The sequence below is a fragment of the Rhododendron vialii genome, chromosome 9a, assembly GCF_030253575.1.
Source record: "Rhododendron vialii isolate Sample 1 chromosome 9a, ASM3025357v1".
Lineage (NCBI taxonomy): Eukaryota > Viridiplantae > Streptophyta > Magnoliopsida > Ericales > Ericaceae > Rhododendron > Rhododendron vialii.
In genome coordinates this window covers 1,459,739-1,482,022 of record NC_080565.1, presented here as the reverse complement: position 1 = coordinate 1,482,022, position 22,284 = coordinate 1,459,739, and the positions used below count along the sequence as shown (strand labels likewise).

Sequence of the window (22,284 nt, the reverse complement as noted above, 5' to 3'; positions counted from 1 at the left end):
CTGTGATTCAAACCTGAGTCCACTGAATATTATTGCAATAGCACAAGCTATTAAGGCCGAAATATTTACCATATTGAATTGTATGAACGAAAATTATATATATAAAAGTATTTCTATTTATTATTTTTAAATTAGAAAATTTATGTAAGACACTATTCTACCACTTGGCCTCAGACATCCAAATATCTTGGCCCGGCCCTGATCTGATACCCCATATTTGTTTCCCTCTTTCCCAAATTTTTCATCCTTCTCTCAATTTCCATCCCATTTCTCATTTACTCCATCCACTACTTCTATCTCCATTAATTTAGTCAACTAATGGTTATGCCATTAGTACAAATATTAGTGACTGTTTGTAAGTTTATTAGTCATGGCTGACATGATGAGGAAGAAATCAAGGACAATTGTTTGTAAGTTTATTTATGCATTTTAATAAAGTTGTTTCGAATTATTATCTTTCATTTCAGTTATAATTATGTTGGGCTAAATTAGTTGTTAGGGTTGGGATAAAATTACATGCTTAAATATCTATTAAATTTATGTGACTTAATTTCTCCAAACAAAAGCACGGTCATAATTATATACTTTCCAATGTTTAGAACGAACTACTTATTTAATTTAATAACAAAAATTGAAGACATTTTCAATACCATCATAATCATAGAAATGATAAAACCGGCCTAATAGTTTGGCAAATGGGCCAGGATTTTGGCCTGACTCATCATATTTTCCATAAAACTCACCACCTCTATCTGACCTCACTATTTTGACTTTTCTATCTAATTGTCTCTCGACCTCAGTTGTGTACACCTCATGGATGTCAACGGCTTGAGACTTTTCATGAATTAGATATACGTAACCATAACGTGAGAAGTCATCTATAAAGGTGATAAAGTATTTTTGTTCAGTAAAACATGGAATAGGACTTTCGCAAGTATCAGTACGGATTATCTCAAGAAGTGCATTGCTTCTAGTGGCACCTTTCTTTATGTGTTTGGTTTGCTTTCCCTTAATGCAATCCACACAAATTTCAAAATCAGTGAAATTTAGGTCTTCTAAAATCCCATTCTTCACCAATCTATCAATTCTATCTTTGGAGATATGCCCCAATCGTCTATGCCACAGGGTAAATGATTTTTCATCAATTCGACCACGTTTTAAACCAACATCCGAATGCAGGGTCACTAATGATTGTGCAAACTCATGATTCAAGGCAATTTTATATAAACCATCATATAAATCACCAGAACCAACCATTATTGAATTAAACATCAATTTGAGTTTTCGACAACCAAATGAAACTGAATATCCAAAACAATCTAATCTAGATAAAGAAACCAAATTCCTAGAAATAGAGGGAACATAAAAAGTGTCTTCAAGATCTATCTGATGACCCGTCTCTAAAACCAAGCGATAGGTACCAACAGCTACCACTTCAGCCTTGAGACGATTCCCCATAAAAACAAATCTCTCACTTTCCTCCGGTTTTCGGGTTGAAAGGTATCCCTGCAAGGAATTCGTAATGTGAGTCGTAGCACCAGAATCAATCCACCATGTATTAGAAGGAACTTCAGCAAGATTTGATTCGTAACATACAAAAGAAAGATTATTACCCTTCTTTTCGAACCAAGCCTTACGCTTGTTACTGTCCTTCTTCACATGTCCCTTTTTGCCACAAAAGTGACACTTGACTGTGAAACCATTATTTCCATGAGCCTGGCTACTTTCCCCAGGTCCATTGGCTTTCTTTGGTGGATACTTCTTTGCTTTACCCTTTTTCTTCATAGCAACTTGAGTCACTGCCAATGCAGTGTGACGCCCTTCCCCTCTCAATCTCACTTCCTCCTGAACACACATGTTAGTTAGCTCATTCAAACTCCACTTGTCTTTATTGGTGTTATAGTAAATTTTGAATGGGCCAAACTGTGCTGGAAGTGAGTTGAGTATAAACTGAACAAGGAAGGACTCATCCACTTTCATTCCCAAGGTTGTAAGTTTTGCAGCTTTGTCAGACATGTTCAAGATGTGCTCTTGAACTCCACGACTACCATCACATTTCATGGTGGTTAATTCAGCCATAATTGTGCCAGCGAGTACTTATCAGCAGATTTAAAGCGGTTTTTCACAGCCTTTAAGTATTCTAGTGCATTAGTATTCTGTGGTAGGGAGGTTTTGATGTTATTCGCAATGGTCATCTTCATGAACATTAAACTGAGCCTGTTCGACCTTTCCCATGAATTGAAATTAAACACTTGATCCTCGAAACTTTCATCAGTAATTTCCACAGGTTTTTCAACAAGTAAAGCCATATCAAGGTCTAATACACCCAGTGTGAACTGAATATGCTCAGACCATTTCAAAAAATTTGGCCCAGTGAGGGTTGGAACATTGGATGCATGAGAGTGCAGTGAAACAGGAACTGTAACTGAAATAAAATAGGACAATACTTAATAAGAAACTTTGAGAATTGTATACATTTATAATGATGAACTATTGACATCACATAGGTCCTCCTTTGGGCGAAACGTAAGCATACCTATTGTTCACTCATTAATTAAGTGCAACATAATCACCTACGTAGGTCTAAATAATTTATAATGATGAACTATTGACATCACCTAGGTCCTCCTTTGGGCGAAACCTAAGCATACCTATTGTTCACTCATTAATTAGGTGCAACATAATCACCTAAGTAGGTCTAAATAATTTATACAGCTCATCAAGTTAGTCATGTTATCTTTGGATATCCAATCCTAACCCGCTAAGTTACATAAATTACTCACCCTACCCAGTTCATAATTATTTAAATGTGACTCTCCTTTGGGCCTAGTCCCATTCTTTTAATTATGACTGCAATCGAGAATATCATTGACTTAATTGTTACCCTTTTAACAAAACTTTGATGTAGTTTAATAATTGTAAGTTTCACTAACCTAGGCCACTTTGGTGACTACCAAATTAGTAATTCCTATGAATATTAAACTAACCAATGATATACTCTATTCTTTTATTCGAGTTATAAGGATGTCATTCTTTTATTCAATCACTACTACCGAAAAATAAAATATACAATTAAGTATTCTTTTATGTGATTGATTATCCGTTCAATGATATTCAATATAACCATAACTCTCACATATACAATAACACAGTAATAGAAAAACTTTCCCAATTAAATGCTTCAAAATAATCATTCATTATTGCAGAAAACATTATCTGCAAAAATAGATTAATCATTTCTAAGCATGTGATCATGATATTTTCCTTTATTACTGACCACATAAAATAAAATCACGAATACATAAAAGATGCGGTAATGTGATTTTTTCAGTCCTATAATCATAATAAAAAAAAACGGTAATTTAATCGGCAAAAATTCAATAAATTTAGCATAAACCGGTTTACTCAATCATCATGCAACCAATAACCCCAATAGAATGTGTACGTACAAATTAAAATAAAGAACTAAGATCAATATAGACTACCATTATCAATCCATGGCAGTAACACTATCAAGGTTACAGATCAAGATTAAACCTTTACTTGTGAACTTTGAATAACAATAAACAATGCGAGATCGAGATCATGTTCAATACTGCTCGAAGTAACAACAATCAACAATTAAAACAAGTAAATAGATTTACTATATTCAATTGCTAGCCCGTGTGACGGCAATTTAAAAGCAATTGAATGCTATGAAACTCTTCTTTTTCTATTCGAATGAAGAATAACACAACGGCATAAAGTATTCCATTAATTAACAATATTTATATACTTGATTTACCGTAAGGCAAATCGATATGCAAGAATAACAGTAATTCACGTATAACAATAGTATGTTGAAGATGACTTTATTCCAAGATGTATTGATTCAAAAAACCTAACGCTCTGATACCAACTGTAAATCTATATATATATATATATCTGTATTAAACTATTATACAGAAAACAGATATAACAGGATCTTAAATTCAACACATCTCAAGAACAATAAATAGCGTACCTTTGTTGGCCATCGTGATTAGAGAGAACAAACCTCTTAATTAGAAACACCTTAATTCTTGGCTCACCTTCTTCTCTCTGTCTCTACTTTTCTAGAATACCCCAGTACTTTTATTGATGGAAAAACCGTATGAATAAGAGGTGAGTATTCTACCTTTTATAGAGGAGAGAAGAAAGCCTTATAGATAATTATTAAAACACACCTAGTCCATCAAGGTCTGTTTTATTATCATGAGTTTTCCTTAATCTATAATTCTAATTCGTTATCGTAATGAACCATATCACTTCATTGGCTTATCTGATAGTAGAATCCCACATATACAAAACGTGACGGCTAATGGGCTACACTAATGGGAAAAAACTAACACGTGCTTGTGCTCCTTTTTGCCTTACTATTCTGGTAATGTCTTGGGAGGGACTATCAACTCTGCTTTTGCTGCTCAGAGGATGTTTCCAGCTATGACAGACTAAAAAAATGTGTGCCGTCGAAAGAGAAAAAACAAAAAAGAGTTCAAAAGGATTTAGTGTTGAAGAAGCCATTATTGGGGCAGTCTCGGATCAATAATCGGTGGTACGTTGTGAAGGTTAATTGACCATTCATTGGAGCAATCTGTGAATAATGGCCACAAAAGATGTCCATTACCACCATTAATTGTGGTTGTTGAGCATTGTACGGCCACTACCATCTGTAATCAAGGCCTGTCGATACTATCTTCTACAATGATGTTGTACTTAGTACTTCTGCTTCCGACCCACTGCCTTGGCTTGGGTACTTTTGCTTCCGATCCACAAGGATCTTATTACTTTTATCCACTGCCTTGGCTTGCTTCCGATCCACTACAAGGATGTTGTACTTGGTACTTTTGCTTCCAATCCACTGCCACCATGCATCCACTATTGAATTTGGGTGGTTGTTTGGTGGTTTTAATTACGATGATGGCCATCCATTGCCCTCTTTTGGATATTGAATTTGCAGGGGGGCAAAAATTCATTTTTTGAAGAGCCGGCAACTATAAAACTTAAATGGCTTGAAAGTTCGAAACTCAAAGCAAGTTGAGTCTCATGAAAATAATCATTCGACTAGAGTTTTGTCAATTAGACCACGGATGGTCGAAGTAGAAAATGATCTCTCCCAGCTCCAGTACTTTTATTGGTTAAGAATGGTGAAAAACTTAACCATGGAGTATGAGTTCAAGCCAATTATGGCTGTGAATTATGAACTACCGGCCGTCTGTTCAATATGGAATTTTTTTGATCAAAGCCAGTCGAGTGAAGCGTTTGTGTATATGCCAAGTAATGCTGGTGAAAATATTCATATGCTCGACGGTTAAAGGTTTTTGTATTTGTCAAGTGTCCTACTGGATTTCCAGAGCCATTTGTATGGCTTTGGTTGGAATATGCCCAGTGTGGGTACGGTTGTCATCCACAATTGATCTTCCGCTAAAACTAGTTTGATCTTCGCTCAGAAGGAAGGCTAGCTATATGCTCAACAATTGTAAGTCGAAACGTTGTTTTCGAGGAATCTGGGTAGAAGGAATGAAAACTTACGCCAACGCCACTGATGATAAGGCGGCTTCTCTTTTCTATTAAGATAGGAATAGGAGGGTTCTGCGTAGCTTATCAATTAAGATTTGTAATGACCACCCGTTAATTCGACAGTCTCGTGTTCAACTTCTGCTGATAGTACCTTAACAGAGCAAACACATACAACATGTATCTTTTCCTATTGTAAAGATCATTTTTAGCGTTATGATAATGAAAATTTTTTTTCCGATCAAAAAAAAAAAAAAAACCACTCGTGCGAGTTATCCAAGGTTATCTTCTATCTGAGAGGTTTTCTTAAAAGGGTAAAAACTAGTAATAAAATCGACAGGTTATGCCTAAAATTAAAATTCTAGTCACAGATAAGCTGATCATGAAAGGATAAATTTAAATAATCGAAAAAATAAACTCTGAAAGGCTTTTGTATATCTTTCCAAATTATCTTTAAAATTTCACATATACCCTTTTAGAATTTTTGATTAATGATAATCTAACCTTGCTCAATTGTTCCAAAAACATTAATCATCAGGGATAAGTGATAATCTCAAAAGTCATGATGCAATACTAAGTTTTAAAAAAGCAATAATATGCTTATCTTCTGCCTTTCGATTAATTTATTGTCATCAAGACAATAATTCGCACAATTATTCTACAACCACACCTATTTTATACGCTCACGCATACATTGCGTGCACACTATACACTTGTGTGTGTGTGGGTGTATAGGCATGGGTGTGGTTGTAGAATAATTGTAATTAACATGCACATTTTACATATTATTTCGATGCACATTAGTATTGCTCTTATTCTTTGCATTAAAAGAGATATGTGTGGTGGAAAATAGATTTGGGCACCACATGACGATACCCTAGAAGTACAGAATGATTTTTTCTCCATATTCAACTCCCCATTCTATCTCTCTCCCTCCCTCTCTGCTTAGTACTCGAAGAACGGAATGCCCCAAAGCGTAGGGTTAGAACGTCAATAGCATAATAATCTAGAAGACCGAAATCGTACCCATAGAGAAATTCCAATATAGCAGCTTGTTTAGATTGTAGATGTAAGGATTTCGGCGTTTGGACGGCCAACTTGATTTTTCTTATGAAAGGTGGAAATTAAAAATGAGTTTTAAATATATTAACGAGCGGTAAGGTTTCAGGGATCAACCGACCCGCGACTTGGCCGGCTAATGGTTCTCTTTTATAACTCAAGTGAGAGTCACGACCGCGCGATCACACTCGGAAGGTTTGACATTAAAATCAATAGCATTTCACAAAATGGAGTCCAGAAATGGATCGAAACTCATTTAGACATTTAATCAAACACCCGAAGTGCCAGGGTTCTAAGCATCGCACGTGGCAAGATAAACTTGCCGATGCATGATAAAAAAAGTTAACAACTACGTACACACTTTGAAGGAAAATAAGAGATTCAATCCATCTACGAACCAACTTTAAGCTCAAAAGGCAAGATAAACCACTAAACCAACCAAGTCTCGGGGGTAGGAATCACCCATTGACCAAGCCTAATTAACTACTCACTCATGCTTAAAAGATTTAAGAACAAAGCTAAAAATGACAAACATATTTAACCAGCAAAACTGAAATTAAACTTGATATTAAGTAAGATCTAGAGCGTTGGTACAACTTTAATAAATGGGAAGTTAACAAACAACAATTAACTAAGATGGTTCTACAGAAATTAACTAAGAAAGCATGAAGAACAATAATGGAGAAAACTTAAGCAAGAAGAAACAAATCTAAGGCAATTTAGATCTCATCTAAGGAGAGAGAAAATATTATTCATACACATGGCTTTCTCTCTCAAAAATATCTCAAAAACTAACACTTAAACACACCTTGGTATCGATACAACCAAAAGCGTGTATCGATATTTTTGGTTGTATCGATACAGAGCAACTTAGCAAAAGGGCTCTTGGCCGCCGCAACGTCTTGGTATCAATACAACCAAAAAAGTTGTATCAATACCACAAAGTTAAGCTCACGGTCTTCATGGTTGCTAAATGATTTTGATACAATCAGAAAGCTGTAGTGATACCGTCTTACTTAAAGTCAGATCTTCAGCTCCATAGCTGTCAGCAATCTTCACAGCATCTTATTTTCATTCCCTCAACCAAAAGGCTATATCAATACCGCCTTATTAAAGTCAGATCTTTAGCTCTATAGCTCCCAGCAGCTTTCGCAACATATTTTTTTCATTCCCTAAACTTAAGTAAAACTACATTTTAAACATTTCTTTTAACTTTTCTTTACTTCAATTTATTTAATGAAAATAAGGAGGTACTCCCCATTTGGATCCAATGGCATTGCCAAAAAAATTGAGATTTCAATTCAATCAAAATGTTGACCCCCAACTTTTAGTGTAAAACAGAAAACTGCACGTTTTTCTCTATAACTAATGGCTCAAAACATGACCTTTCTCTTCAAATAAAACCTAGCAAATTTGCAGTTACTTTTAAAAAAATTCAAGGATCAAATACCGCCATTTTTTATCTAAAAAATCGATATTTTTTTGGAAAGTCATTTTTTCATATTTAGACAGATTTTAAGGGGCTGACAGGGTCTTCCTTAGTTTCTCGGATACTTGAACGCACTCAAGCCATCCATAGCATCGAAACGTGTCTTATTCACACGATTTACCTGAAAACACTAAAAACATACCTTACATGCAATATCAAAGAAAAGGGAAAATGACGGCCATGGACATGGTTTGATAATTAATACCCGCCAAAAACATTTTTAGCATTAACAAATGTTCTAAGCATATCCTTGGCGGGTATTAATTATCAATCAAATTGGTTTGAAGTGGTTTGAAGTGATTCAGTCTCGATCTTCACATATTTGGTCATCCCTTTCTCTAAGATGATGGTTAGGCCCTAATAGATGGCTCATATTTCAACTTCCAAACTTGAGGTGTATGTGAACTTGCCGCCGTAACCAAGGAGCCATTTGTCTTCTATTTTGAAAACACCACCAAAACCTCATTTTCCATTACTTTCATGCCATCCATGTTTAGCTTTAGAACAACAGAACGATACCATTTAAGTCACTCCTATAGAATTGCTCACACCATTCCTTTGCACTTGTATGTATATAGGTTGAAGTATTCATGTTTAGATTATGGTCAAGTCCAAATGCAGATAAGAAAAAGAAAAAGGCATGTAGTACTTCCTAATGCTTCAAATAATACCACTACTTAATGTAAAGTGTAAACCGAGACTAGCACCAATGAATCAAAACAAAGATACAAAGAGATGAGTCCAAAAGAGTCACCCCCACCAAAAGAGTGTTCTTCGACTGGGTGTCCTGGCTGGTATTCATAATACCAGTTTGGAATACTTCCAGTTTGGAGATTGGTTTAAAGCTTCATGGAAAATCATTTCTTCAATGACAACTCATCAAAAACTGCTCTTCCGTATTATATAGATGGTTAGAAGATGCAGATAATCGACCATGATTTTGATTGATAAAAGTCTTCCACTTGTATCTTCGTGCAACTGTTGTTCTGATTGCCGAGCCATGCTTTGCTTTAAAATTTGTTCTCGCTCTCGTCGTGCACGTTGCGCAAGTATTGCTTTTGATAGCTCTTTTACAATCTGTGCATAAAGTATGTACAGAAGAGAACCTTACGAATTATTATTGTAATCCCAATACTCCTAACAAAATTAAATCACTATCAAACTTTAGTTGAGTTAGTTGACTACCAATGATTTTTTCAAAAGAAAGACAGAAGATATGCCAAAGAGTGATACCTGTAAATCTTCTTCTCCATTGTCCACATGTGTTGTCTTCCTTTTCCTAGTCATTGCCTTTAAGTTTTTTTAATCCCAAGATTGAAAGATGCCAAATGCAAGGGTAAGGTCAAACCACAAAAAAATCACAATCGAAGGATCAATACATGGTTACGGGGAATGAAAAATGATACCCAAAAATCTCATTCAAACATTTCAATATTTCAATTGGACAGAAACCTTACTAAATTTCAATTTCAGAAACTTCCTAGCCGAAGGGTACTCGGATGGTCGATACATTTAATCGAATACTTAACATTCTCACAATTCATCCTGTCAAAAATTGATTGGTCATTTGTGTACAATATGTAAGGGGGAAACAATGATTAGCCAACACATAAAAGTAAAAAAATTAGATTAAGGCTTACACAGGAATTGGAAGATTGACCGGTATTCCCCTAAAAGAAATTAGTCACATGAAGAAAAAGGATAGCAACTGTACGGAGATATGAACATTAGAAGGAAGGAAGGAGAGATAGTGAGAGGATAATCAAGGAAAACTTGGGGATGGAGTTAATCAAGGAGATTAATATGGATTCCAATTAGTATAACTTCCTTAATTTAATTATTCCAAATAACGTGTTCTGAAATTAGGAGAGAGAGAGAGAGAGAGAGAGAGAGAGAGAGAGAGAGAGAGAGAGAGAGAGAGAGAGAGAGAGAATCAAGGAGATTATGATGGATTCCAATTGGTATAACTTCCTTAATTTAATTATTCCAAAAAACGTGTTCTGAGAGAGAGAGGAAGAGAAAGAACTTCCTTAATTATAGATTTCCGGAAAGTTAGTACTCGGAAATTAGTCTCTAATTTTCGGAATGTTTTGTTTCCTTAATCAAAGGCATGTAAAGGCATGGCTTTTTAATTTCCAAAAGAAGGTATGTATAGAAAGAGATTTAAGGTGAGAATTGTATTTCCAATCCAACGGTAGAAAATATGTACCAATCCAACGGTGGAAAATATGAATCAATCCAACAGTGGAAAATATATACCACCCTCCCATATTATATAGATGCATTAATTTATTCTTGTCTGGATCAGTTTACGCATATTTTTGAAATTAATCTCATTGTCCACCAACAAGAGAATGATTTAAAATTTGAGCCAAAAAAAACTCCATATGAATTGGCTCATAATAGTTGATGACACCTGAAAGGTTACGAATCTCAAACGGTCAAACCTTAATTAGGAGAAAGTAAACCAATAAGTATCATGCATTGACTATCAGGCCAACCCTTGAGATTATTGTTTGAAAAAAGGAAGGGAAAAAAAAAAGGGATAAGGCTCAACTTCAAAATCTAAAATGTGCCTAAAGTTAATTAAGAGCTTAAAATGATTGCTAAAATATAAATTCAAAAAAGAATCCAAATACAAAGTATCACTAAATTCCTATGGCGCAGTGCACATAAACGGCCAGATCAGCTGCTCCGCAGAGAGTTGCTCGACAACATCCCCGGTTAATAGAAAAAATGTTCTCGTAAAAAAAAAAGGTGTTCCCGTCCTTTATTCTCTTTCCACATAGTATTTTTTTTCCCCTTTTTTTTTTATCATCACATAATATTTTCTTTGATATGAAAGATTGCAAACCTTTAATTTCATGTGTTTTTTTTTTTTTTTGGGAATTTGCAATTACACCCCCTGTACTATCACTAATTTAAAGATACACCTTTTGTACTTTAAATTTAAGCATTTATGCCCCTTGTAGGTAAATATACAGGGGGGCATAAGTGCAAATTCCCCTTTTTTCACTAGAAAGTATAGGGGTGTAAGAGCATACGCAGTAGAATAAGCAAAAGTGAATAATCAAAATATGCTACATCAGATTTTAATTATCCATTTAGAGGTTGCTAAAGTTAGCAATATCATGTCTCATATTGGTTATATTTTGCTCACAATCAAAACCAATGGGATCATTGCTTCCTTCCTTGAGTTTTCTCCAAACTTTTCCCCTTCATTTCACGTAAATCTTTTGAAAAACTAGTTTATGTTAAAAACAGTTTTTATAAAAAAATATTTGTTCTTGAAAAAAACAGTTTATTAAACAGTTTTTGGAAGAAAAAAAACAATTTAAGTTAAAAATAGTTGGATAAAAAAATAGTTTATGAAAAAAAATGTGTAAAAAAACAATTTTGTGTAAATACAATTTTTAAAAAAAATAGTTTTAAAAAAAATTGAAAAAATGGTTTTTATAAAAAAATTAAATAAATAAAGTTCATATAAAGATGGGTTTTTTTTTTTTAGAAAAAGTTTCTGAAAGGAATAGTAAGAATAGTTTTTTATAATTATTTTTTGAAAACATTGTTGAGAGAGAAGATTTTTGTGTAATGATGAGTGTACTTGATTGATAAAATGTGGGGATCACTAAATTTGGTTATTGGCAAAAGATTGCTAGTTTAGATTATTCAAAAGCCAAAAATTTGATGAGTTGCTAAGAGGTTTGTTAAGTTTAGTTATTCTAATGTAAGTATTTTTTTTGAATAAACATTACTAACTTTAGCAACCTTTTGTTTTGCTTATTCCACTGTGGATGCTCTAAGTTCTTAAATTTGAAGTACAAGGAATATATCTTTAAATTGGTGATAGTACAAGGGGTGTAAGTTCAAATTATCCTCTCTCTTTTTTAGTAAATACCTTTATTTATTGTTGTGCGGATGCCAATCAGAAAGAAGAACGTTGATCATTCTATAAGAAATGAAAATTTTCTTATTTATTTTTGTAAAATATGGGATATTTTCCCTTTAAATGTCCACATTAAACGGAGTTCCAAAAAATATCAAACGTAAAACGTTTTAAAACTCCTTGCTATATGTAAAGCGATTTCTGAAAACTGCTAGAAAAAAATAGCCTTTTCTTGTCTTTACTATTTTCTTTCCATTTAATTCAGTCTTTATTTTTTTTAGAAAAGTAACAACTTCTTTTAACTTGAGTCGTTTTCTGGTTTCTTATTTCATGAGGGAGAGAGAGAGAGAACCGGGAAGCCTAAAAAGGTAGTCCGGTTGGATGATGAATTTGTATCCTATGCAATTGATTAGGATTCGATTCTTAGGATCAAGCCGCAAAACGTAATTTCTGTTGAATTTCATAGTCACAGATGAATGCTCTGCTTTTGACCAGACTGGAGAGACGATTAGTCGAAGCCTGTGTTTCTCCACAAAAAGTGTTGAAACCAAACTGGCTTGGGATGCGAGGGCGTGCCAGGACAAGTCTGTCTGAATTGCTTTTAAGGCCTTCGTGCCTCAAAGTCTGACTTCTATCGAGTGATCGTGCTCGGCCTAAAGGGTAAGGCCTCGTGATGGTTCGTTAGTTGCCTTGTCGGGCTAAGGACTTAAAGTATTTCCCCCTTGTTGTTAGAACAATGGAAAGAAAGACAATGCAGTAAAAAGGATCAAACGAACTCCATTAATCAATTCAATGAAGCTTGGGTACAAGAAATGTGATAAAACTTAAACTACTTTGAAGTGAATACATGAAATGCTTGAAAGAAATGGGAATATAGGTGCATAAGCTGTGAGCTTTTGAGGTCGTGGACCTTTTGCAAGGCCTCAAAAACTGAGAATTATAGGGACTACAGGCCTTGAGCTGCTTCAAAATGCTCCAATGCATGGCTGCCAAGTGGCCTTCTAGCAAAGGCTTGGGTTTGAGCAGCTTCAAAATGCTCCAATGAGGGGGTTGCCTCCTGAACAAAACGTGCCTTACACTCCAAGAATATGGCAAAGGCCTGAGGAGTCCCCCTTCTCTGTGCAAATCTTCTAAAAAAACAAAAAGAATTCCAGGCCCTGCAGTACCCAGACCATATTGAGCTGCTTGGACACTCAAGCTAATGCTTGTATGGCTATCTTCCGGGCCCACCATAGCTGCAGGGCAAAAAATATCCCAGGCCCCCCTTCATTTCATTGGGCCTTCAATTCCTCGTGGGCCCCAAAAAACCCTTTGAACCTAATTCTTTACGGAAGAAGGATCGAGAAAAAGATTAAGCAGGCCTGGGAGAGCTGTTTGTGAGCAGCTTGCTTAGGCCTGCAGGAGTCACTCACTAGAATCTCCAAGGGCTGCATGCATGCCACTTGTTGCTGGTCTCTGCATCATCCTGAAGAATGGGGTCCCACCACTACAGACCTTGAGCTGCTTGTGAGCAGCTTACCCAGTCTTGTTCCAGCAAGAATATTCTAGGCCTTTGAGCTGCTTGTGAGCAGCTTCAAGGCCTTTGAGCTCCTTGTGAGCAGCTTCGAGGCCTTTGAGCTGCTTATGAGCAGCTTTCGAGGCCTTTGAGCTGCTTGTGAGCTTTTGACGATGTTTTCTTAAAGTAATGGGCCTATTTCCTGGTCAAGCCTGAACTCGTTTGGTAAGTCATGGGCTTTTTGCCCCATTGTAAGCCTTCTGAGCCCAAGTCTGGCGAGCATGAACCAGGGTTTCTATCAACTCGGGCTTATTCCGTGGGCTTTGCTACTCTTAGGCACTTGGATTAGGCCTGAATGAATCAAATGGATTAATCTAATCCTTGGGCCTTTTAACTGATTTGGGCCATGATGGGAGGCCCATCATTTTTAATAGACAACCTTAATTCGTGAGTGGCCGGTCGTAAGGCCTTTCAAGGCTAGAACTGCAATCTTCAAGGCCACCTTTTAATGAATCGACTTCTTGATTTTTGGCCAAAAATGAGTGTAAACAGCCTGGTAACTTGATCCGGACACCCGAGAGACAGACAGACTGACTGACTGACTGACTGGTGGATTCCATCCCACACACAGATTTCTGAATACTGCTAGCAAAAAATAGCCTTTACTTGTCTTTATTTTTTGTTCATTTAATTCAGTCTTTTATTTTTGGGAAAAGTAACTACTTCATTTAATTCAGTCTCCTTGTCAAAAAAAAATCTAAGAGTGGGTATGGATAAAAAAATTAAGAGTGGGTTTGGATTAAAAAAATCAAGAGTATCTTCTTTTTTTTTTGAACGGCCAAAAAATCAAGAGTAACTAGTTCTTAGTTTTCTGGTATTTTAGGATGGATTTGGATTAAAAAATCAAGAGTGACTTTTTTTTTTTGTCTTTATACAGCTTTTTGACTTCTTTTTTTTTTTGTCTTTTTTAAAAAAAATATGAGTTTCGATAAAAAAAATTTGTAATTTTCGATTTCTTTCGCCAAGACGAATAAATAAGTCATAAAAATTTAACGTAAAACTAACACATGGCTGTGCCCACATAGTATCCGAGCAGCATATCCGGGCCATCCAAAAATGTGTTGGACGGCTCAAATAGAAACACTCTCTCCTATAACCCCACCAGTACTCTCTCTCCTCTTTCTCTCTCCTTTTTCTATCCAAATCTGAGTTGTCCAAAACTAAATTGAACGGCCCAGATGCACTCCTTGGCCCCGAAAATTTCTCCTCAACTTCAATTCCAAGTACTCCGTTCTTGTTCCAAAACACTCACATGCACATAATAGCATTTCTCCACTTCATAACAAGAAGAAAATCTCCTCTTCTCTTCTCTTCTCTATTAATTTCTCCATTCTCCCATTGAGAGAAAAAAAAAACCCTCTCGAGCAACAAGAAAGAAGAAAGAAAGGAAAAAATGGCTCTGAACCTCAATCCCATCACCTTGGAATGTTCCCACAAGTACCCTTCTTTTGCTATTCCCCCCAAGGCAAATCTCAGATCTCCCAAGTTTCTCAGGGCCTCGGCCACCCTCAGCTCCGGCTCCACATTAGTTTTTCTCACCTCCTTTGAATTTTACTCCATCATTCTTCTTTAATCAATTGTCTATTTTTCTATCTGGGTTTGTGGTACTTTGCTCCTAATAGGTCAAAACGACTTATTTATTTGTCTTTATTCAAATAAAAAAATTGTATTTGTTAATTTTACAGTAAACTTTTGTGGCTTGCTAATTCGTCTCGTTGAGATGTATTGGAAAAGTAAGAAAATTTAATCGAAACTCATAAAATAATTTTTTACTTTTTCAATTCTTCTTGACGAGAAGAATCAATAAGTCACAAAAATTTGACGCAAAATGAACGAATGAAAAAAAAAGAAGAATAAAGACAAAAAAAGTACTTAACTTTTTAATCCAAACAAAAATTTGGCTCTGGAATGGTGGAATTTGCATGGGTATGCTCCGATCTTTATGTCAGTTTCTGCTAAATGTCAAATGAATCGTGACACGTAAGTCGTGAGTAAGTGATTTGCTGAGAACGAAAAAAACTATGGGAACCGATCATATAAGCACCGACCGTACAAAGATCGGCATGCGGGGCCACACTTGGTCCCGCACAGATAATCCAAGTCCAAAGATCAAGCACCTAAACTCACTTATCGTATTGAGCTGATATATGTTTCGCGGGCCACTCGAAAAAATTATTACTTATCATATTGAGTTAATTTTTCGCGGGCCAACTTGGAAAATTATTTAACAATTATTGAACGACTCGGACCATATAAGCCCCGACCTTGCACAGATTGGCACACGGGGTACACTCCTTGCCCTGCATGGATAATCCGAGTCCAGGGATCAACACTTGCACTCATTTATCATATTGAGCTAATTTTTCGCGGACTCACTTGAAAAATTATTTTGCAATTATTGAATAGCTCAGATTATTCCATGTGAAACCGGAATGGGTTCCGCGTGCCGATCTGTGCACCGTACTGACGGTGCACAGATGGTAGGTTCCCATAGAAGGGCTCTACTGAGAATCTGTTTGTTTTGGGTACATAAGCATCTTCTTTCAAGATATAGATGCATGGGCCATTATTTGACTGTCAATTGTAACTTGGGGTGGGCATCGTATCGTGTCCAGTCGTGTTCGTATCGTGTCGTTTCATATTTCGTGTCTTTTTGGGTTCTTGTCAAAACAACTTTTAAAATAAAGGGAAAATGATTGCTAATGATGTGTTTTGATAATTAATACCTGTCAATGACATTTTCAGTATTAACAAATGTTCTTAGCTTATCCTTGGTGGATATTAATTATCAAAACACGTCCTGGGCCGTCATTTTCCCTAAAATATAAATGTGTCAAATAGCTTGACACTAACCCAATCTGTTTAAAATCGTGTCGTGTTCTGGACCCGAAGTTCGGGTTAACACTAATAAGACCCTTTTATTTTTTTTAGTATTTACACATAATTATATACTTTCCAATGTTTAGAACGAACTACTTATTTAATTTAATAACAAAAATTGAAGACATTTTCAATACCATCATAATCATAGAAATGATAAAACCGGCCTAATCATGATATTGAAAAATGTCTGAAGTCACAACTTGGCATAGGTCTCAAAATTGCATAATTTTGTAGGATTTTCAGCTAAAATAATAAAAAAGCACCAACAACTGTCGAATAACTCTATACAAATTTTAAACTAAAAGATTAGGCCTACATAATGAAAAAAAAAATTCCAATAAGCACCAAGCATGCACAGATCGGCACATAGAGCCAACTCCTGGTCCTGCACGGATAATCCAGGTCCAGGAATCAAGCACCTACACTTACTTAGTATTGAGCTGATTTTTCGTGGGCCCACTCGAAAAATTATTTTAGAATTATTGAATAGCTCATGAGATTATCCGTGTGGAACCTGGAGTGAGCTCCGCGCGCGTGCCGATCTTCGCACCGCACGGATGGTAGGTTCCCATAGAAGGGTTCTACTGAGAATGTGAAGTATGTATTTGTTTTGGGTACGTACGCATCTTCTTTAAAGATTCAAATGCATGGGCCATTATATTTGACAGTCAATTCTAACGGTGAATTAATTCTCAGATTTAAGGGCAGGGAGCTCGAATCCCTCGCCTGAAATCCATCTCTATATGCTTGCTTCCCTATATATCAATGTACTAATTTTCAAACCACTCAATGCACTAATTTTCATACTCCTTTTCTTTCTTTCTTTTGTAGTAAAACTGTGCTTATATGCTTCTGATCATTGATCCATTAATTGTATCGGCCTTGCCTTGTACCCAAACTGAAATCGCAGCATCTAATTCCGTTCCTGTCTTATTTAGAGAGGTTGAGAGTCTCAAGAAGTCTTTCAGCCCTCCTCGTGAGGTTCATGTTCAAGTAACTCACTCAATGCCACCCGAAAAGATGGAGATCTTTAAAAACCTGGAGGATTGGGCCGAGCAGAACATCTTGGTTCATTTAAAGCCAGTGGAGAAATGTTGGCAACCACAGGATTTTCTTCCCGATCCCGCTTCCGATGGATTTCATGATCAAGTCATGGAATTAAGGGAAAGGGCAAAGGAGATTCCGGACGATTACTTCGTTGTTTCGGTTGGAGGCATGATCACAGAAGAAGCACTTCCTACTTACCAAACAATGCTAAATACCATAGATGGTACTAGGGACGAAACGGGGGCGAGCCTCACTTCTTGGGCAGTGTGGACTAGGGGATGGACTGCAGAAGAAAACAGGCATGGCGATCTTCTCAATAAGTACCTCTACCTGTGTGGACGAGTAGACATGAGGCAAATTGAGAAGACAATTCAGTATCTGATTGGGTCGGGAATGGTAAGATGCATGCTTCCAATAATTTTTCAGCTGTTTCTTGTCTCTTTTTTTTCCCCCCTTTTGTCTATGTCAACTTAGCGATTAGGCTTTGGTCAATATTTGAATTTGACACAATAGAATTCACAAGAGATTATAGTTAGCGTATTAATCCAAACGATATAGGAACTTGTAGCTACGACCAATTTCTTGAATCCACAAGAAGAAAGACAAAGTTTGTAATATTATTGATGAAAATGTGAGGCAAACATTAGGTTACAACCCTTTTATAGGCCCGAAACCCTAAAAACCCCAAAAACCCTAAAAATAAAGTCGGAAAATAAAAAGTCCCAAATTTTTTTCCTAAAATTGAAAACGGGAAGAAAAATAGGACTTTCTCAAAAAGAACCAACGAATAAGGAATTACGGTTTAAAAGTTATTAATGAATCAAAATTTTTTAAAAGTAAATTGAAGGTCTAAACGAAGGAATTAGGATAAAAAAACACCATCACTCACGACTTAGGGTGGTGTGTAATGACCGAATCGCGAAAATAAGTCAGCCCATCAAGTTGCCTATTCCGAACTCGTCCGAATTTTGCCTAATCGGATAATCGGAAATTAAACATCGATCATGCAATTGGGCCTTCATATATGTGTTCTACATCAGAATTACATTGCGAAACATTACCAAGTCCTACCCTCTTCTTACATCTACGGGAAGAAGCAGACATTTAAGTTCTTGAAAGCAGGGTTTTCCCTACTATGCTAATTAGAGAGGAACAGTTCTTTTTGCTCAGTCAAGTTAGGCTATAACACTCTCCAAGTACTATACTGTCAAACTTAATTCCTGATCTTAATTGTAGAAGAACAACAATATATTTGGACTCCGATCGAGTTCTAATCCGGCATAAGCGTACCCTCACCTCTGATATTTACTGGTGGACGGCCTTCTTTGCCTTGTTTAAGGATCCAGGATTCGAAAACAGTCCCTACCTCTGTTTCATCTACACGTCGTTCCAAGAACGAGCAACTTTTATCTCTCACGGGAACACAGCACGGCATGCCAAAGAGTACGGGGACTCGAAGTTGGCTCAAATTTGCGGGAGCATTGCCTCTGATGAGAAGCGCCACGAGACTGCTTACACCAAGATAGTCGAAAAGCTCTTTGAGATCGACCCTGATGCAACCGTGCTGGCTCTGGCCGACATGACGAGGAAGAAAATAACTATGCCAGCCCACTTGATGTACGATGGTCGCGATGACAATCTGTTTGACCATTTCTCGTCCGTGGCTCAGAAGCTTGGAGTCTACACCGCCAAGGACTACTCGGATATATTGGAGTTTCTGGTTGGGAGGTGGAAGGTGGAGGACATAACTGGGCTTTCTTCGGAGGGACGAAAAGCCCAGGATTATGTTTGCGGGTTGCCTCAGAGAATTAGGCGGCTGGCTCCAGGCAGGGCAAAAGAAGCACGGTATGTTCCGTTTAGCTGGATCTTCGATAAAGAAGTGAAGATCTGAGGGCCTACTGCAACTCTCTTGCCACAAAAATAAAACAGAAATTGAAATAATAGAAGAGGTGAAATTTTGAAGTTTTGTGATGTACACGTTTTAGTGTATATTATACAACTGTTAAACTAGTACTTTGTTAGACCTGTTTTATATTTTTATCATTCTTATTTTTTAGTTATTTTATATTTGCAGGTATCAAAAAAAAGGTTGCTTAATAAATTAGAATTTACAGAGGAAAGAGTAAGCAATAAACATGGAGCAATTAGAAACAAGTATGTTTCGTAGCTCAAGGGGCAAAAAAGTGTTGGATAGGAAGCTGAAGGTCTAGAGATGAAGACCTTGGAAGTGCATGATAGAAGTTTATTTATGCATTTTAATAAAGTTGTTTTTCACCGGACTATTAAAATTGAATTTTACGTGTGTTTTGTTGAATTCAATTTATGATTTGTGAATTACAGATATAAATTATGTTTTGATGGATTTAATGAATATTTTGATTTTATACAATTGCTTGGCAAAAGAAAAAACTAAAAATAGTTAAAAGCTACTAAAAAAAAAAATTGTCTTGAGATAGGTGCTAGAATGCACCAATTTAATCCACCTAATTTGCACTTTGTCAGTCCATTTATATTGTTATTTGATATATTTTTGTTTGTAGGCCTTTGAAAATCGTGCAAATTGAAAAGTCTTACAAAGGATTGCACGAAGATTTACTAGCATTTATTTGGTGGAGAAAACAAGATAGCAAAAGAATTAACTTCCAAAAAAATAGATAGCAATAGAATTGGGCTTATGAATTTTGGTCCTGTTATCCACGTGGGCTTAGAAGTGAAATTGTTATTGGTAGAATTGTTATGCTGCGAAGGGAGCTGCTAGAGCCACCGATCCATCCCATCCCCATTTTGCACCGACCAACACGTGGAACCCATTTTGAGTTCCGCACGGATGATGCAAACTGTTCAATAATTTAAAAGAAAAAGCCAAGTGGGCCTCGTGAAAAATCAGCTCAATTTGATAGGGAAAATGACGGCCCAGGTCATGTTTTGATAATTAATACCCGCCAAGAATAAGCTAAGAACATTTGTTAATATTGAAAATGTTTTTGGCGGGTATTAATTATTAAAACACGTCTTTGGCCATCATTTTCCCAATTTGATATGTATAAATACACGATATGTGTAGAGAACTCTGTGTGCCGGTCGGTTTAAAATTGCGAAGGGATGGGTCGGTGGCTCTAGGATAACAGTGCTATGAAACAATACAATTTACAATAAGTCTATTGACATAGATTTGTTTTACGCAGATCCAGCACATATTTTTGTGTCGGGCCCACTACGGGTCTCACACAAACAATCCAAGTCATTCATTAAATGTAAAATATTTTTTTTATTGCCCTCACGAAAAATTAGCTTAATCCGATACTTATAGGTACTTGATCCAATCATTTAACATTTTATTATTCCGAAAATCGAATGAAAAGTTTGATGATTGGATCGAGCATCTATAGGTATCGGATTGAGCTGATTCTTCACAAGGACTCTTGAAAAAAAACGTTTTACATTTAATGAACGGATTGGATTGTTTGTATGAGATCCGTAATGGATCCCACACAAAAATCTGTGCAAAATCTGTTACATATTTATCTGTGTGTATAACACAGTTCTACAATTTATGCAGTGGGCTCAAGTAGTAAGGAATTTAACATAAAATCATTGTCCCTTTAGGAAAGTCTTGGACGGCAATACTTATTTAAGTGGACAGAACGGCCCGATTGGATGCAACCATAGGAATGGGATGAGCTAATCTGCCCGAATGAGCACTGAAACCAAGGTTTGCCTTGGTTTGGCAGTTCATTTCCATACCCGAATGAATTATGCCTGGGACTAATTAATCCGGCCTAGGGGTGATTAAATATGGATGGGTTGAAGCCAGTTTATAAATAATCCGGCTAGATTTTGACCATATTACCCCTCCTCATCCACCCTCAAATCTCAATTTACATCCGTGAAAAAATCTTAGATTACGTAATCATAAACAGAGACAGCCAAAGAAGAAGAAGAAGAAGAAGAAGAACAACAACAACAACAACAACAACAGAAGATCGATCTGCTTCAATATTGAAATCACAAATAACAACTCTGATTTGCTTCAATAACGAAATCAAAAGATTTTACAACCAAAAGCACCAAATTTGAAGCACCAAATTAAAAACAGAAACACGGTCTATCCCTACGGATTTGTGAAAGAGGGGAAGAAATTTTTTAATTTTGACCTGTAATCAGACCATAATCGTCTGAACATAAACCGTCTTCATAATGGATTGGACCATCGTCGTCGTCATCAAGAGCAAAACTTTTGATCTCTGTCGCCATTTGCCATTTGAGCTCTAGTTATATAATTTACTTTGGTTGGTTCATGATTGAGAGAAATTCGTTGGCAGGGAAAATCCAAGAGGCTTAGTATGGAATTTAGTGGAAAGAATAAAACTGAATCAAGAACACATCAAGAGGAGGAGGAGGAGGAGGAGGAGGAGGAGGAGGAGAGAGAGAGAGAGAGAGAGAGAGAGAGAGAGAGAGATGGAATTCCCCCAATTTCATTTCTGTTTTCCCTTAATCGATACAAACAAGGGCAAAGCCCTCTTTTTACATCGTTCCACATCAACTGACTACTAATTCTGTTTACAACAAACTAACCACTCCACTTTCTAACTAACTAACAGATTAATCCCCTAATACAGCTGACGTGGATACTGAAGTGGAGCTTGGATCAGCTGCGATCAAATCCGATCCCTTGAACTAGACTCCTTTACACCCCCCCTTCAAACTTATGGGAGGATTTCCTACCATGAGTTTGGACTTCAACAGTTGAAACCTGTAAACAGACAGAGGCTTAGTGAAAATATCAGCAAGTTGAGCCTCGGAACTGATATGATACAAGATAATGTGATG

The 22,284-nt window shown here is 36.4% G+C and overlaps 1 protein-coding gene and 1 long non-coding RNA gene across 3 annotated transcripts in view; one reads left to right on the top strand and one right to left on the bottom strand.

Annotated features, from left to right (window-relative positions):
* The window catches only part of LOC131300688 (stearoyl-[acyl-carrier-protein] 9-desaturase, chloroplastic-like), a 78,857-nt gene that overhangs the window by 43,765 nt on the left and 12,808 nt on the right, over window positions 1–22,284 (top strand). The window contains exons 1-3 of one of the 2 annotated variants that reach the window (XM_058326642.1): window positions 14,880–15,052; window positions 17,350–17,850; window positions 18,794–19,442. The exons of the other annotated variant lie outside the window; for it this stretch is intronic. Coding sequence (XP_058182625.1) covers window positions 14,918–15,052; window positions 17,350–17,850; window positions 18,794–19,345 — 1,188 coding nt within the window. The 5' untranslated portion in view covers window positions 14,880–14,917 and the 3' untranslated portion in view covers window positions 19,346–19,442. Of the gene's footprint in view, window positions 1–14,879; window positions 15,053–17,349; window positions 17,851–18,793; window positions 19,443–22,284 lie in introns of those variants that run through there. 2 annotated transcript variants of the gene reach the window in all.
* LOC131300693 (uncharacterized) lies at window positions 1,207–1,840 on the bottom strand. Its single transcript, XR_009191030.1, has 2 exons — window positions 1,614–1,840; window positions 1,207–1,506 (listed from the first exon to the last, which is right to left on the bottom strand). It is a non-coding gene; the product is annotated as an uncharacterized LOC131300693 (long non-coding RNA).